This window comes from Pongo pygmaeus, chromosome 2 (assembly GCF_028885625.2).
Source record: "Pongo pygmaeus isolate AG05252 chromosome 2, NHGRI_mPonPyg2-v2.0_pri, whole genome shotgun sequence".
Taxonomy (NCBI): Eukaryota; Metazoa; Chordata; class Mammalia; order Primates; family Hominidae; genus Pongo; species Pongo pygmaeus.
In genome coordinates, this window is record NC_085930.1 from 64,563,819 (window position 1) to 64,579,899 (window position 16,081).

At 54.5% G+C, this 16,081-nt stretch overlaps 1 protein-coding gene across 3 annotated transcripts in view; it reads left to right on the plus strand.

Annotated features, from left to right (window-relative positions):
• The first annotated feature begins 6,774 nt into the window (after positions 1 to 6,774).
• The window catches only part of IQSEC1 (IQ motif and Sec7 domain ArfGEF 1), a 397,406-nt gene continuing 388,099 nt past the window's right edge, over positions 6,775 to 16,081 (plus strand). For 2 of the 3 annotated variants that reach the window (XM_054480332.2, XM_054480334.2), the window contains exon 1: positions 7,038 to 7,330. In XM_054480332.2, the coding sequence (XP_054336307.1) occupies positions 7,053 to 7,330 (278 nt within the window). In that variant the 5' untranslated portion in view covers positions 7,038 to 7,052. Of the gene's footprint in view, positions 7,331 to 16,081 lie in introns of all 3 variants that reach the window. The other variant, XM_054480326.1, reaches the window with a different exon arrangement.

The following is a 16,081-nucleotide window of genomic DNA, read 5'->3' on the forward strand; positions in this document are numbered from 1 at the left end:
CAGGGCAGAAGAGTCATTGAGCTGGGTCTGTGCCTCAGAAAGCCTCCAGCCCCCACTCTCGCAACGGCAAGGAAGGGTGAACTGCATGAGTCCTAGGACGGTTCCCGAGCCCCCAGCATCAGGGCTGGCAGGCCTGTGGGAACTAGGGGTGGGAAAACCGATGCTCCTGTGAGACTGGTGAAGGGAAGGCCTCAGGGAAGGTGGCCACCATTCACCTGGAGACAACTGCAGCCAGGCGAGGCCTGTCCCAGAGAACCTCAAGGCTTGATTGTTTGTATGAAATCTCCTGCCCTTAAAATGGTGGCAGCAGATACTCATTATGTTAAACGCTGCCTGTCTTGGGCTGGGATGCCGGCTGCACCATTTGCAAGCTTTGTCCTTGGGGTCAAGTTCAGTTACGGGACTGAGAGCCATGTCTCTACCGTGCCTGTGGCACTGATTCACACATTTATTCCTTCAACAAGGACCCAGTGATCTGTGGCTTCTCTGGGCTAGGCCCTCGGCTGGAGGTTGCAGCCTAGGTGAGAGGCCGGCGAGGCTTCCCTGGACAGGCGCGTCTAGGGCTCTGACCCAGTACAGGGCTCCTGTGGTGGGGGGCTTCATGCTGAGGGTGGGGAAGCCAATTACCTACCCTCACTGCACCCCATCGCCCTACTCCAGGTTGAGCCCTCACGGGAACACTAAAAGAATGACCAGTATTCTTACTTTAAGCCACTCTAGTTGGTATGCAGTCGTATCTCAGTGTGGTTTTTTCCTAACAGTTCTACTGACATATAGTAAATATGCCAAATAACTCACCATTTTAAAGTGTGAAACTCTATGACCTTTAGAGTATTCATAGATGTGTGCAACCATGACCTCAGTCAATTTCAGACCATTTTCATTACCCCATAAGGAAATCTTCACCCTCCACTCTTGCCCCTAAGTTGTGGGCAACCACTAATCTACTTTCTGCCTCTATATATTGGCCTGTTCTGGACATTTCACTGGAAAGGGATCATACAATGTGTGGTCCTTTGTGACTGGCTTCTTGTACTCAGCATGATGTTTCCAAGAGTCATAATGTTTTCTATTCTCTTGGGCATATACCTAGGAATGGAATTGCTGGGTTGTGTGGTTTAAATGTTTACATGTTTGAGGAACTGCCAGGCAATTTTCCAAAGCAGCTGCACCATTTTACATTCCCAAAAGCGGTGTATGAGGACTCCAATCTTTCTCCTTCCTCACCAACACCAACACCTGTTAGTGCTAGTAGTTTTTTTTTTTTTTGAGACAGAATCTTGCTCTGTCGCCCAGGCTGGAGTGCAGTGGTGCGATTTTGGCTCGCTGCAACCTCCGCCTCCCGGGTTCAAGCAATTCTCCTGCCTCAGCCTCCTGAGTAGCTGAGATTACAGGCGCCCGCCACCATGCCCAGCTAATTTTTTTTGTATTTTTAGTAGAGACGGGGTTTCACCATGTTGGTCAGGCTGGTCTTGAACCCCTGACCTCGTGATCCACCTGCCTCAGCCTCCCAAAGTGCTGGGATTATAGGCGTGAGCCACCGCGCCCGGCCTTGTGCTAGTAGTTTTTAGTCCAGCCAACCTAGTGGGTTGCACCTGGTGGGTATAAGGGGTTAAGTGGTGTGTCAGACTTTTGATTTGCATTTTTTTCTGATGGCTAATAATGTTGAGTATCTTTCCTTGTGCTTATGATATCCTCTTTGTAGTAATGTCTATTCAGATCCTTTCCCATTTTTAAATTGAGTTATTTGCCTTTTTTATTATTGAGTTGTAAAATTTATTTATGTATGCTAGATACATGTCTTTAATCAGACATGTGAACAGCCGACATTTTCTCTTCTGTGGGTTTTTTCTCTTCTGTCACTTTCTTTACTGAAGTCCTTCAAAGCGTAGAAGCTTTCAACATTGCTGTTTCCCAGTTTATCTCCTTTTCCTTTGTTGCTTTGCTGTTGGTATCATCTCTAAATCCCTGGGGTTTTAATTTGCATTTCTCTAATGACTGATGATATTGAGCTTCTTTTAATTTGCTTATTTGGCATTTATATATCTTTGGTGAAATATCTGTTTAAAATGTATGCCCATTTTTAATTGGGTGTTTTTTCTTGTTTTTATTGAGTTGTAAAAGTTCTTTATATATTCTACACACAAGTCCTCTGCTGGATATTGAGTTTGCAGATATTTCCTCCCAGACCATGACTTACCTTTTCATTTTCTTAACAGTTTCTTTTGAAGACCAAGTTTTTTTTTTTTTTTATTGCAGTGAAGTCCAATTTGCTGATTTTTTCTTCGCTTAGAGTTCATGCTTTTGGGGTCACATTTAAGAAATATTTGCCAAATTCAAGGCCATTAAGAGCTTTTCTAGAAGTTATACCTATTTAGCTCTTACATGGGTTCTGTGATCTAGTCCCAGTTAATTTTGTAGATACTCTGAAATGGAGGCAGAGGTTCATTCTTTTGCATATTATCCCAGCAGTTGTCCCAGGCAACACTTGTTGAAAGACTATCCTTCCACCCATTGAGTTGCTTTGGCATCTTTGTCAAAAATTGATTGACCACATGTGTGTGGGTCTACTTTGAGACTCTCTTCTAGTTTGTCAATTTATGTGTCTCTCTTGACACTGGTACCCATTGTTTTGATTACTCTTGCTTTATAATAAGTGTTGAAATCTAGTAGTGAAAGTCCTTCCGCTTTGCTTTGCTTTTTGGTGATGTGAGTGGGATAGTTTGTATTGGATGACACTCCCTGTGTGCTGTATCTCAGGGCCCTGCCCATTGAATATCAGAGCATTGCCAGTCATTCTCATGACCAAAAACATCCCCCACCAGATTTTCAAATGTTCTGATCAGGGACAATACCCTCTTAAGAGAATCTCTTCTCTAAAGGAACAAGAATCAGAATAACATCAGCAGCACAAGGTAATGGAGGAAAATGGAGCAAACCCTTCCATGGTCTGAGGAAACTGATTTGTAACCCGGAATTCTATACCCAGCCAAACTACCAATCAAGTCTGAGGGCAAAGTAAAATACTTTCAGACACACAAGGACTCAGAGACCTACCCATAGGCTGTGTCTGGCAGAATTGCCTGAGGATATACTCTGCAAAGTAGAAAATGAACCCAAGAAAGACAACACACAGGATCCAAGAAAGAGTGGACTCAATCCAGAAGTGTAATGCCAAGAAATCCCTGATAATAGCTGTGTAGCAGGCCCAGGAAGTAGCCAGCCCAAATTATAGTAGTGAGTCAGAGAGTGCTCTGGGGAAGGTTTTTAAGGAAAAAAATGAATTTCTTATAAAAAGGACAATATTAAAAAGATTGATGATCTTACCGAGAAGCTGGATGTGAATAATAATAGGAAAATTAACAAATGATTTTACAAAGTATACTTCCTCTTTCTCTGTTTCCTTCTCCATATTTTTGTAACCTTTATTTTTTTGAAGTGCACACTTACATCTTCCTTTCTGCAGCTGAATTTAAATTACTTGGCCTCGAATTTATCACATTGGAAATGCCGGTTATCAGCTTTTTTCAGGTGGCAGAACGTATCTGTATACAAAGCCGGGAGACCTTAACTAGAGTTACAGACTAGCATGCACATCCTATAAATCTTAACGAGGTCAAAGGACTGGCATGAAGATGGGAGAGGAGGGGAAGGAGAATGTCCTGGGTCACTTCCCAGGGAAACATTCTGAGAGGGAGGTTTGCGCACAGGAGGTTTCCTGGGGAGAGCTCAGGGGCCAGCACCAGCGAGGGAGAGAAGAGACAGGATTGGCAGAGAGAGAGGCTAGGCCACAGTGTGAATCCTACAGAGGCTTGGCTAATCCCACGGGAGCTCTGGAGCTAGGATGACCCTGCAGAGTTGCCCAAATTGAGGCAAGGGGGCCAGGCTGTTGTCCTTCTGCATGGACCAGTCACTAGTTGGGGGCTGCCCTGGGAAGGGGAATGTAAAGATTCCGTCAGCACAGGGCAATTTCCTGAGACGGTCTTTGCTGTGAGCTGGTGCAAAGCGAGGGCCTCACCTTGAAGGGGGAATCTGGGCAGCAATCACAGCATCCATGACATGGTGCTTCAAGGACTCTAGAGGCTCTGATTCTTTTATTGCATATCGTGGGAATTTAGATGAGAGACTGCAGCTGAACTGGACGGCCTTTAATTGCTCTGACGTCTCGGTGATGCCAGCCGAGTGAAAGCAGTCCACCCTGTCCCTCTGTGTCTCATCTGCCCTCTGCTCATCAGTGTTCCTATGTCCGGGGCCATGTGGTGAGACTGGGAGAGACCCCTCGGTGCCCAAGAGCCCGGAGTCCAGTCCAGAGGCAGGTGGGAAGCCGATTAACTCACTGCATGCAGGGGTCAGAGCAGGGAGGCTGGAGGACGAGGCCACAGGGTTTGTGTGTGGGGCCCTGTGGGATGGCCCTGGCCTGTGCCTGCTCAACCCCCTTGCTCATTCTCTGTCTCCATGTGAGAACTCCTAAAGAGCAGGGGCCCAGAGCCTGGCCACAGTCGATGCTCGGCCACATTTGCTAAAGGAGTGGCTGGCTGAGGCTCTTTGAGGAAGAGGCCTCCCTTCTCTGGTGGGGACAGGCATTGTTCCTCCCTCACTTGGGAGCCAGGAAGGAGGGTGGACTTGGCCCCATTGCTGGTGGCAGACTCCCCTGTAACCTCCTGCTCCGGGGAGCTGGCTGTCGCTGGAACACCCCCGAGTCCCAGGAATGGAAAGCAAGGCAGATGAGTGAGGCAGAGGGAGAGGACAGGCCCGAGGGGCTCCCTGCTCCCACTCCTACCGCCTAAGGAGTAGTCCAGGGAGCCTAGGCAGAAGGAGCAGGGAGTGGGCCAGGCAGGCCACTGTTGTTGTTCACCACCTGTGCCCTAAGGACCTCTCTGCTTGCCTCAGAGCCTGGGGAGTGGCAATTCCAGGAGGACAGGGCCCTGCCTAGGCCTCGGGTGCAGTGCTCCTGCCTGGAGGCTCGAACAGCACCTTGTCGGCCTGTTGTCATCTTCTGCCCTGGCCAAGCCTGGAAGCTCCTGAAAGGCAGGGCTGAGGCCTCCTCCCCTTATGGTGTCTGGTGTCACCAGGGCCTGGTACAGATTGGGTGCTCTGTCTGCTGTGTGGCAAGGTGATCTGCCTCAGGGAGCAAAAAGGTAGTGCAGAGATGGAGATGTGGGGTCATCTTCAATCGGGAACAGCTGGAAGGGGTGTCTGGGGGCTCCACATGGGCATTGAGCATAGAAAGGGAGCCTGGCTGCTCCTTCCCCAACCCCTGCAACTCTGTCCATCAGCCATAATCCTCACTGACAGGCACCAGGGTTTAGAGTTACCTTCCCTCCAGCCCCAAACACTGGCAGAGACCCGTGTGCAACTGCAGGGTCAGGCCTCCCATAAGGTCATGAGAAGCCTGGGCTACATGGATCCCTTTTTGGGAAGCTCCTCAGGTATTATAAAATGAGGAGATATTAAAATAGAGTGGCAAAGATGTTGGTATATTTTCAATTTATAAACCAAAATGATAAATGATTTGTACATGTACAAATAGGATGGTATCTAACGGTGTTCTTCAAAAGGTAATGATAAGGTTTATAAAGATAACATTAATCTTGAGGACAGGATGTGTCTTAGAAACGAGGGACAATTTTAAAGTTGTGTTGAGCTTTCATTCAGGGTGGTGTGTTATGATCTCATCCTCTTATAACAGTCCTTGGGGAACTTGAGGCTTCCAGTACATGGCCCCACTACCATTCTGGGCCCTGCCCGTGGGACACCCAAGGTGGGACACTGAAGGAGGCCTGAGGACCCTGGAGGGTCTGAGGTCTCTCTATGCAGTCTCCTCCTCTCCTGGGGATGGAGGGATAGCAACAAACATAAATATGGAACACCAAGTGTCAGTGAAGCTGGTGTAACGAAGGCAATGCCACCCGCATGTAAATAACAGCTTTAAAAATATATAAGATGTAGCTAAAGCTTTACCCAGAGGTAAATGTATAGCCTTAAATGCATTTGCTAGAAAATGGAACTGTAGAAATAAGCCAGCTCAAGTCAAGGAGATAGAAAAGTGAGTTTAGCCCCAAAGAAACTTGGGGTATGAAAATTACAAAGATTAAGAAAATAATCAACAAATGGAAAATATTTTGGCTGAGGAAACGTAGGCTCCAAGGGGTGAAACAAATTGCTGCAGATCTCAACGCCCGAGCAGAGGCGGGGCTTCCCTCCACAGATTGTCAGTTCCCCACCGCAAGTGTGAGTGGTGGGTTGGGCCCCTGAGCCTTGGCAGCTCAGCAAATAGAACCATGGAGGCTTCAGGGCCACCTTCTGGTTGCAACTGGGAAGGGACGGCCGGGGAAATGTCTTGCTTCTGCAAGTACAAAACATTCTCAGTGTTTTATTTTATTATTTTATTGTTATTTTTGTAGAGCCAGGGTCTCGCTCTTTTGCCCAGGCTGGTCTCAAACTCCTGGGCTCAAGCGATCCTCCTGCCTCGGCCTCTTGCTGGGATTACAGGTGTAAGCCACCGCACCCTGCCCATACTCAGTGTTTTAGTAGACTCAGATCAATAAGAAATGCCAATGTTCTCGTGAGTGTGTTGATTTTTTATTTACACTTTCCCTAAAATCGTTCGCTGATGGATTCGAGATGTATTTCACGGAATCGCTTCCGATTTAAGGCGCCCGAGGCAGCCGGAGAAGGATGGAGCGGTCCCGACGCCTGGCGCGGGGGCGCGGGACCCAGGGGCGGTCCCAGCAGGCGGCGCCCTCCCCGCCCTCTTCCCGCGCCGCGGCCGGCACTTTGCAAAACTCCTCGCCTGCCCGCGGTGGCCGCAGCTCCGCGCCCTGCCGCCCCGGCGCGTCCGCGGGGCAGCGGGCGGCGGAGCGCGGCGGCGCGGGGAGCAGGAGGCGCGGGGGCCCCGGGGGCGGCGCCGGCGGAGGCGGGAGCCGAGGCGGGGCCGCGGCAGCCCCGCGCCGCGCCGAGCCGCCGTCCCCGCCGCGCAGCCATGGCCGCGCCGCCGCCGCCGCCCCGCCGCCCGCTCGCCTGAAGCGCGGCCGGCCTCCGGGCTGGGGGCCATGGCCAGCGCCGCCGAGCCCCCCGGCCAGGCGGCCGAGTACCTGCAGGAGCTGACCCGGATCGTCGCCGCGCAGCAGGAGCTGCTGGCGCGCCGGCGGCGGCGCATCGAGGAGCTGGAGCGCCAAGTGGCGCGGCTGAGCCGGGAGAACGCCGGCCTGCTGGAGCGACACCGGCGACACCTGGCCGCGTGCGCCCGCCGCCCCGACCCGGGCCCCGGCCCCGGCCCCAGCCCGCAGCCGCTCGGCGCCATCCCGGAGCTCGGCGGCCGCCGCGACAAGTAAGCGGGGCCCGGGGCGGCGGGCGTGTCGGGGGCGTGGGAACTTCTTGGGGCCCGCAGCTTCCTTCGGGGCTTGGCGGGGAGGTGGGCGGGTGCGGGAGGGCGCGTGGCCGGCCCGGGAGCGCCCACGCCCGCCGCCAGACCCCCAGGGGCTCCCTGGGATTCTCTGGCGGGGTCGCCGCCCAGACCCGGAGCTCGATCTCGGGTGAGGACTGGGCTCCCTGGAAAGGGACTCCAGGGAGCTGCCCAGCGCTCCCGCCGGTCTGGCTCTGCGCTGCAGCGCGGACTCAGGGTCGGCGACCCCCGGGGCTCGGATGCGCCGGGCGGAGGTCTGTCCGGGGAGCGGACCTAGGTCTCGGAGCAGCAGGGCCAGAACTTCCGACCCGGAGATCCCACGGTAGGGAGGGGTCGCGGGCCGCGCGGATCTCGCCCTGGAGCGGGCCTGGGTCGCTTGCGGGTCGCGGTGTCCCTGGAATGGACTCTGCGCTGTGTCCAGTCCGGGACGCGCAGAGCCCTCCTCTCTGGACGCCTCCGTCTCTTACTTCAAGGCTGGGATTAATTCCCGACTGCCTCGCCCTGGGATTACCCGGGGCTATTTCGGACCCAGGATTAAGTGAGGGATGGGGAGAGGTACAGGGCGGGGCTGTCCAGCAGCCCTGGACCCCAGCATCCCTGCCGGCTCGCAGCCCGCCGGCTGGGTTCCCGTTTGCCTCCCGTGGGTGTCGGTGTCGAAACCCGGAGCAGCCTCACCCTGTGGACCTGCGGGCGCCCATCTGGGGCAGGACAAGGGGGTTGGGAGGCTTCGGTGCCGCTGGGGCGGGGTTTCTGCTGCTCTGTGCCCTCTGCCTGCCCCTCTGCCTCTCTGTCTTCGGGATCACCCGGGGCACACTATGGCTTGGCCTGGGGAAGACTACAAATCACTGTGTAGTTGTGGGAGTGGCCGTGGTCAGGGCTTTAGGACAGTCTTCCTGCTGGGCGGCCCTTCCAGGGTGGAAATGGGGGAGGAGTTAGCCGTGGCCCCAGAATGGGGGGTGGTTCCTGATTCCCAGGAGTCCCAGTACTGTCATGGAGACCCGAGTTTCCCACCCCAGGGGGGCTGCAGCGACTGTGGCCATGGCACAGGCCCTGCTTGCTGCCCTGCCTGGAGGGTGTGCTGTCTCTGGGCGGTGTGGGTGGGGCTGGGGGGCTCTTTGGAGGAGCATTGTGAGGATGGGGTCGGGCTGTGGGTGAGTGCATGGCTCTGTGCGTGGCAGGCGTGGGTGTCAGGCTCTTGCTCTCTGTGAATGGGGAAGGAGGAGCGGGACGTGTGTATAGCTCCTAACTGGTGTCACTGGGAGGAAGCAGAGACCCCGCCCGCTGCCTGTCTGAGCCCCACTCCTGGCCCTCCGGAGTCTCTGAGACACCCTTCACCCTTCAGTCCTGCCACAGCAGCTGCGGGTCTCCCGGAGCTGGTCTCACAGGGGCCCGGGCCCTTTCCCCTACACCAGGACCAAAAGAGAAGCTGGGGCTGCCCAAGGAAAGTCCTCAGCAGCTTGGGGAGGCGGCACCAGGGCAGGTCCCAAGTCCCTGCTTTCATGGGAAGCAGTGACACATTGGTCAGCACATACCTCACACCACCACTCTGGGGAATGGTTTCCTTTTTCCCTTCAGCGTCACCCCTGGTGACCACGCAGGGGACAGGAGGATGCTGAGAGGCAGCACGTCGTCCTTCCATGGGGCATCCCCTGGGTTGCATCCAGGCAGCCGCCTTGGCCGGGAAGCCAGGATGGGAAGGCCGGGATTTTGTTTCAGAAGCCCCTGGCTCTGTGTCCACCTGGCTTCCCCTTAGTGGAGACACAGCCGTGGCCTGTGAGGGAGAGCATCACCTTTGGGGAAAGCAGGGTGGCAGCACAGTCCTCAGCCCACGGTCTAGGTCAAGCACAGCTTCCAAACTTGAATGTGTACACCAGGAGTTTGGGAATCTTGCTACAATGCAGATGCTGAGTCAGTGGGTCTGGGGCGGGGTGGAGTCTGCATCTCTAGCCAGCTCCTAAGACACCCGCTGCTGCTGGGCCCGGACCCCAAGGTGAGCAGTGAGGCTGTGGGGAGTCTTGGTGTGAGCAGGAGCTGTGTGTGGGTTCCCTTCAAGATGGAGCAGCCGGGCCCATTTTTGTGCATCTGATTCACTCCCTAGTCTTTTGGGAAGGAGAATGCTGGAGTCTCCTCCCATCACAGGAGACTCACAGGGACGGGGGCATCACATGGCCTGCTCACATGCGTGGGGTTCTGGGCCCCCCGGGGCTGCTCTGCAAACCATGGATTGGACGTGTCCCATTGCCCATCTGCAGAGCAAGGTGATTTATGCCTAAGGAACATGGGATAACCAATCCCCTTGAGGACTTTTATTAAGCACCTGCTGTATGCATTCATCATCAATGTGCTTGGAAACATAAGACGAAGAATGGAGAGGAAGAGAATAAGCAACTATGTGTAGAGAGAGCAACATGGGTGGACAAACTAGGGTCCTAGGCCCAGCCCTGCACTTCCCAGCTGGTGACCATGGGACAAGTCATACTACCTCTCCTAGCCTCAGGTTTTCTGAAATGCATGCAAAGCAGGAATGATCATAGCTGCCTCCCATACTTTTTTGAGGATTAAGCAAAGATGGGCATGGAGGAAACTGGTATACAGTAAGTGCTTAATGCAGGTCAGATTCTTCCATTGTCCACCTGTTTGTCATTGCTTTTGGGCCAACTGAGCACAGGCAGGGGGTGAGACCTTTGGAGTGGGGGCAGGAGGCGTGGAGAGGGGAATGGGGTACCGTGAGAAGGGCTGCCCAGAGGCTAGGTGGGGGTTGAGCATGGGTTTCCCAAGGCGACAGGGCCATGCAAGGCCACAGCATCAGGATTGACTTCCTGCTGAGGACTCTGCTCCCCTTTCCCCCTACCTGCACACAGAGGCCCTGTGAGGGAGGGTCTGGCGAGCATGCCAGGCTAAGCCAGGCCTGGCTGACCTCCTCCTCAGCCTCCAGATTCTCTGGCCTGAGTCAGGAGCCCCCAGCCCGCCGCACGGACAGAAGGTGCAGTGACTCGCGGGGGATTGGATAGATGCAATTGAGAGATCACTGAGCAGCTTCGTCCTGGGACAACAGTTTGCCTGGCACTGCCCCACCCATGCAGTCCATGGGCAGGATGACTTTGTGTGCTGGAAGCGTCCAAGTCCAGAAACCTTTAAACTGTTTCTCAGAGAGTGCTCTTTCATGCCTCAACGCCCCCTGAAAAATACCATCGTGAGTTTCTCAGCTCTTGGAAAAACAGGATGATAACAGGAAAAAAAATACAGTGATGGGATGCCTGTGGTTACTTTGATTATTTGGCTATGCTTTTCCCCTGACATCAGAATTCATATCCAATGTCTGGTTGGCTACATACTAGTGATCTGTTTCTGGAATTGCTCTCTGCTCACTAGAGGTTCAGACGCATAATAGGCACTCAGTAAAGATTTGTTAAGTGGACGAAGCCAGAGGGATTGATTCAGGCCATTGCATTTTCCTTTAGAAAGTCAGTTGAACTTCAGCAGGCCCAGCTGAGATTGACAATCACCCAGACCCAAATCCCAGGGAGTAGGGATGGGGCCAATGGCTGCATCCACCGGCGGCTTCCTGTGTGCCTGCCCTTCTCACGGTCTATGCTTTGGTCAAGTCATCTCCTTGTTTCACCACTCCTATGAGGCAGGTGCCGCTACTGCTCCCATTTTATAGATGTGGAACCTGAGGCTCAGAAATCATGGCCTTGCCCAAGCTCTCCCATCTGGCTACGGGGTGGAGCCACGATTTGTACTCAGATGGTCTGGCTCGGCCTCCCCGCTCTTCCCTGTCCCCCCCCCACCCTGCCCCTCGCCAAGACAGAGTCTTACTCTGTCATCCAGAGCTGGAGTGCAATGGTGTGATCTCGGCTCACTGAAAGCTCCTCCTCCCAGGTTCAAGCAATTCTCCTGCCTCAGCCTCCTGAGTAGCTGGGATTACAGGCGTGCGCCACCAGGCCCGGCTAATTTTTGTATTTTTGGTAGAGACGGGGTTTCACCGTGTTGGTCAGGCTGCTCTCAAACTCCTGACCTCAGGTGATCCACCCGCCTTGGCCTCCCAAAGTGCTGGGATTGCAGGCGTGAGCCACCGCGCCCAGCCTCCCCCCAGCTCTTATCCACCCACCATCTGCCCTTCATGCTGTCGAATGGCCAGACCGTCTCCCAGGATCCCAGAGAAAGCCCAGATGGGAGGTTTCCACCCTGCCATGTGCAATCTTGTCACCGAGGCAGGGCTCACGGTGTCACGTGGGGTGGCAGTGTAGAGGGGGCAAGGATTTAATGAGATGATCCCTTCCAGCCTTTGATCTTCCAAAGTTCCTTGGCAGAAGGAAACGTCGCCTAAGGAGGCTGGGGGTGGGGGTGGGGAAGCCCAGTGGAGTGGCCTGCCTCGCTTTCTGGTCCCCTCCAGCCCTTAAGTGCTGTCATATCACTGGGAGAGGACGTTTTTCTGACGCTCTGAGTTGGTGACTCACTCCGGGGGAGGTTTTCAGTGGCATTCAGGCTCTGTTGATTTACCAAACCAGTATTCTTGCCGGGTTCATGGTGACATTAACCATACGGCGGCACGTCAGTTCAGAGGCAAGCTCAGGGGTGGCCACTGATGAGGGGGCAGCAGCGGAGCCTGGATTGTCCTAATGGGCAGCAGGAAGCCACCCTCAGGAGGGTCCTGCCGGGAGCCTCTGATAAGTGTGTTGTTCTTCAAAGTGGCCGGGAAGCACCAATGCTGGGCCAGGGCCTGGGGGGCTGAGGGCACTTAGGTTGGATTTCCTGTCCCCTCTTAGCAAAGAGGAGGGAGCTGTAGAGAGACTGAGTGAGGCCGAGAGGGCTCTTTTCTGATCTCTGAGTTGGCAGAAAGGGTGGCAGGGCAGAGGGAGATACTGTGTCATGTTTTGGTTCGATAACGTTCTTGTTCTCCCAGCCAAGATAAAGCCTGTGTCCAGTGCTGGGGAGGATGTTCCCAAGTCAGGAACGAGCTGCAGCATGCTCTGGGAGACTTGTCTGATGGGACAAAATGTGTTCAACTCCAGGGGAGTGGGGAGAGTGATTCTCATTTCCCAGCAGATGGTAGAGTCCACAGAAAGACGAGGGAGTGTGTCTCCGAAGCTCTCCCAGCTGTCTGACAGACTGGGCAAATTATTATTTTACAACCTGGAAAATAAACCATGAGATATTTCTTTATCCAGCTCGAGCTGAGGAAGACAGCGAGTGGCACTGTGTGCGAAATAAAGTCGGGACCTACTTGTTTCTGACGTTTGGTTTTCGCCTCCCCTTTCTGGATTCAGGCTCATTGCACCTGGCAGAGATCAGGAGGCTTTGCCGTGCCGGGGGCAGTGAGAGGGGTTGGTCACGTTAGAGGGGCTGGAGTCAGGCATTTGGGGACATCAGCATTTTTTGCCAGCTGGGTGGCTATTTCTCAGCTGTTTTGTCTGTGACATTGTTTTGACAGCTGATCCGGTCTTTTGTGTCTTGTTTTCTGTGTGTGTTTTTTTTTTTTTTTTTTTTTAAGGAGGAGCAATGCTTTGCCTAACTTGGGAAGTGCACCATTCTGAGCTTGTCAGGGTGTCAGCCGTATAATTGCCACAGAGCAGCAGAAAAAACAACACAGGCCAGCCAGGCGTTCGGCAAGAGCTGGAATAGGGGAGAAGGAATTGACCTAATTGAAATGGAGCAGAGGCTGCGGTGGGGCCGGGAGGCAGTCCGAGTTCAGCGGCCTCCAGTGTGCTGCCCCAACCCAGGGCAGACCCGGGCCAGGCTGCAACCACATGACTTCAATGGAAGCTCTGAGGCAGCAAGGACTTGGGAGTTTGAATCCTGCCCTCCGAGGGGTGGGTATTCCAGCAGGATGTACCGGGCCAGTTATGGCAAACGTTGGGTGCTTCTGTTTTCATCGGGAAATGGCTGCTGCCTTGAGGTTGCCAATGCCTCTCTCCAGCCCATCAGCCCTGGCCTTGCTCTGGGGACCCTGCAGGCCCCCATCTGTGGCTCCTGGGCAGTTAGCCCTGTCCCCGTAGCAGGCTGGCAGGATCCCAGCCCTGCCTCAGCCACTTCCCTGCTGCTTGGACTTTCCAAGTAACAGCCCCAGCCTCTCTGAGTTGCTGTCTCTCCCCATGAAAATGGAGAAGGCCACTTCCGTGCAGGGAGAGCAGATACGGGAGTTGCCTGTGGCCCCGCATTAGGTGGTGGCTCCAGGGGAGGAATAGCCAGGGCATCAAGAATGCTTTTGAGGAGGCCAGGCGCGGTGGCTCACACCTATAATCCCAGCACTTTGGGAGGCTGAGGCGGGCGGATCACGAGGTCAGGAGATGGAGACCATCCTGGCTAACACGGTGAAACCCCGTCTCTACTAAAAATACAAAAAATTAGCCCGGCGCGGTGGCAGGCGCCTGTAGTCCCAGCTACTCGGGAGGCTGAGGCAGGAGAATGGCGTGAACCTGGGAGGCGGAGCTTGCAGTGAGCCGAGATCACGCCACTGCACTCCAGCCTGGGTGACAGAGCGAGACTCTGTCTCAAAAAAAAAAAGAATGCTTTTGAGGATTGTTTTCCCTCCATGTTTTATTATAAAAATGTTCACACATACAGAAAAGTTGCAAGAGCCGTATGGGGCAGAACACTGTCCCCCTGGATTCTGCAATGAAGGTTTTGGAATATTTACTATGTTCCATGCCCCTCTGTCCTTGGAGTTCTGGAACCCTGTGGATGGGGAGCTCACATTGGTGGGGCGCCTGCTGTGGCCCAGGAGCTGGGCCCTGCACTGCCTGCACCCGACTGCCACCTCTTCTACTCACACCCCTTCCTGGGCTGCTTGTCCTTGGTTAGGGCAGCTCCCCCACTGCCTTCACTTGAAAACATCATGCAAATGGGAGACGGAGACCCGTACCTGGAAGATTACAGAGGGATCAGGCCAGGGAGGAAGGGGGCCAAGTGGTGTGCAGCCCCAGAACACGAAGCGAGTGACCACCCACGGGTGTCAACAGAGGCTTCCTGGAGGAGGTACCTTTGAGCTGGGACGTGAAGAGCAGGAGAGAGGAGGAGGATGGTGTCAAGGCAGGGGAAGCAGCATGTGTGGTGTGTCTGCCCGGGGTGTGTGAGGGGCTGGGCGGTGCTGTCATTGGTTGTAACAGGTCGGTGCAATGGACCAGGTGAGGCCCAGATGGGCGCAGACCAGCCTAGGGCACTTGTCTTTCTTAGAACCTAGATATCAGTTTTAGGGGGCTGGTGGACAAGACTGGCCTCTGCCCTCCAAGCTGGGCCTAGCTTGAATCCTGATTTTGAAGTGTTCAGCTTTCCCTCTTGGATGAGGCGAGATCCACAAAGGAACGGGTCAGAGACTGTCGTTCTGCACCTGAACTTAGAATGTGTTGATTCTAATGAGGCCACAGCAATAACTGAGCCCGTTCTAGGTGCTGCCTGCTGGGCACATTCTTCTCCATGTCTCTGTTGATGCTCTAACCCTGTGACAAGTGTGAACTGTCCTCATCCCATTTTGCATATATGAAACCTGAGGCTCAAAGAAGTTAAGTGGTTTGCCCACAGTCACCCAGTGGCAGCGGCGGGATTCACACCCAGGTCTGTCTGCCTCCAGGGCCGGTGCAGTTCACCACCACGCCAGGCTGCTTCAGAACTGTTCATTGCATTGTGTAGATGTTTTGGAAACATTGGGGGCCATTTCCAAATGTGGCATGGTCCCTTCCCCAGATTTTTTGGCTTCAGGAGCCAGAATGAATGTAGCTTTGTCACCCACCTGGAGACAGCCCAAGTTCCTTCTCTGCAAAGCAGCTGACAGTGGTTGCACCCAGCTGGCAGGGCTGCTATGGGCAGTGGATGCCAGTGTGCTTGGGGAGGGCCCTCTAAGCCGTGCAGCACACCCAGCAGCCAGTGCCGGGTATTCCTCTCTGAGTTGGTCTGACTTCCCCACTCCGCTTAGATGAACACTTGCTGAGCTCCCAGAAAATTGCTGTTCACGTCTTCATTCATGCAGGACACACTTGGGACATGTCTCAGGGGAGGGTTGGAATTGGGGCCTCTCTTCTGGCTTTGCCCCAGCTTTTGCTGGAAGCACCTGTGGTGGTTTAGCTGTCCTTTGCTCTGCATACCACTTGCATGAAGAGCATCACACCTGTGGAGAACCAAGGGGCCGGGGCCCGCCCCCTCCGTGGGAACCACAGGAGCACGGCTTGCTAAGGGCAGAAGACAGGGCCTGCTCAGTGGGTGTCCTGGGACCAGTAGGGCAGGAGGGTCCTTGCAAGTCACTTGTAGCTGCCTGTGGAGTGCTGGCCCTGCGAGGACAAGGTGCGGGGTGGGATCCTCTGCTTCCTGGATGGCCTCAGCGCTCAGGTGAGAAGTCCTCAGCATGTGTCTGGTAGTGTTGGGGGACAGCCTCTGGGGACCCTTCCGGGGGCAGGCACGTTTGTGGATGAGATTCACGGATGGGCTGCAGGGCCCATGAACAGCCCGAGGCTGAACGGGACCTGGTAGAGTAGCCTGGGAAAACCCAAAGACAGGACTGGAGGGAGGGTCCCGGCTTTGGGGTTTGCTTGTACTTTCTCCCCCTCGGCATGTGAAATGCACCTCTCTGAGCCTCAGATTTTTCATCTCTGCTATGGGGACAGTGACAACTGGATCTCCCTCTTAGGGTTGCCCTGTACAGGGAGCGGACCAGTGTGCATGGGGCAGAGTGAGGGGGACAGC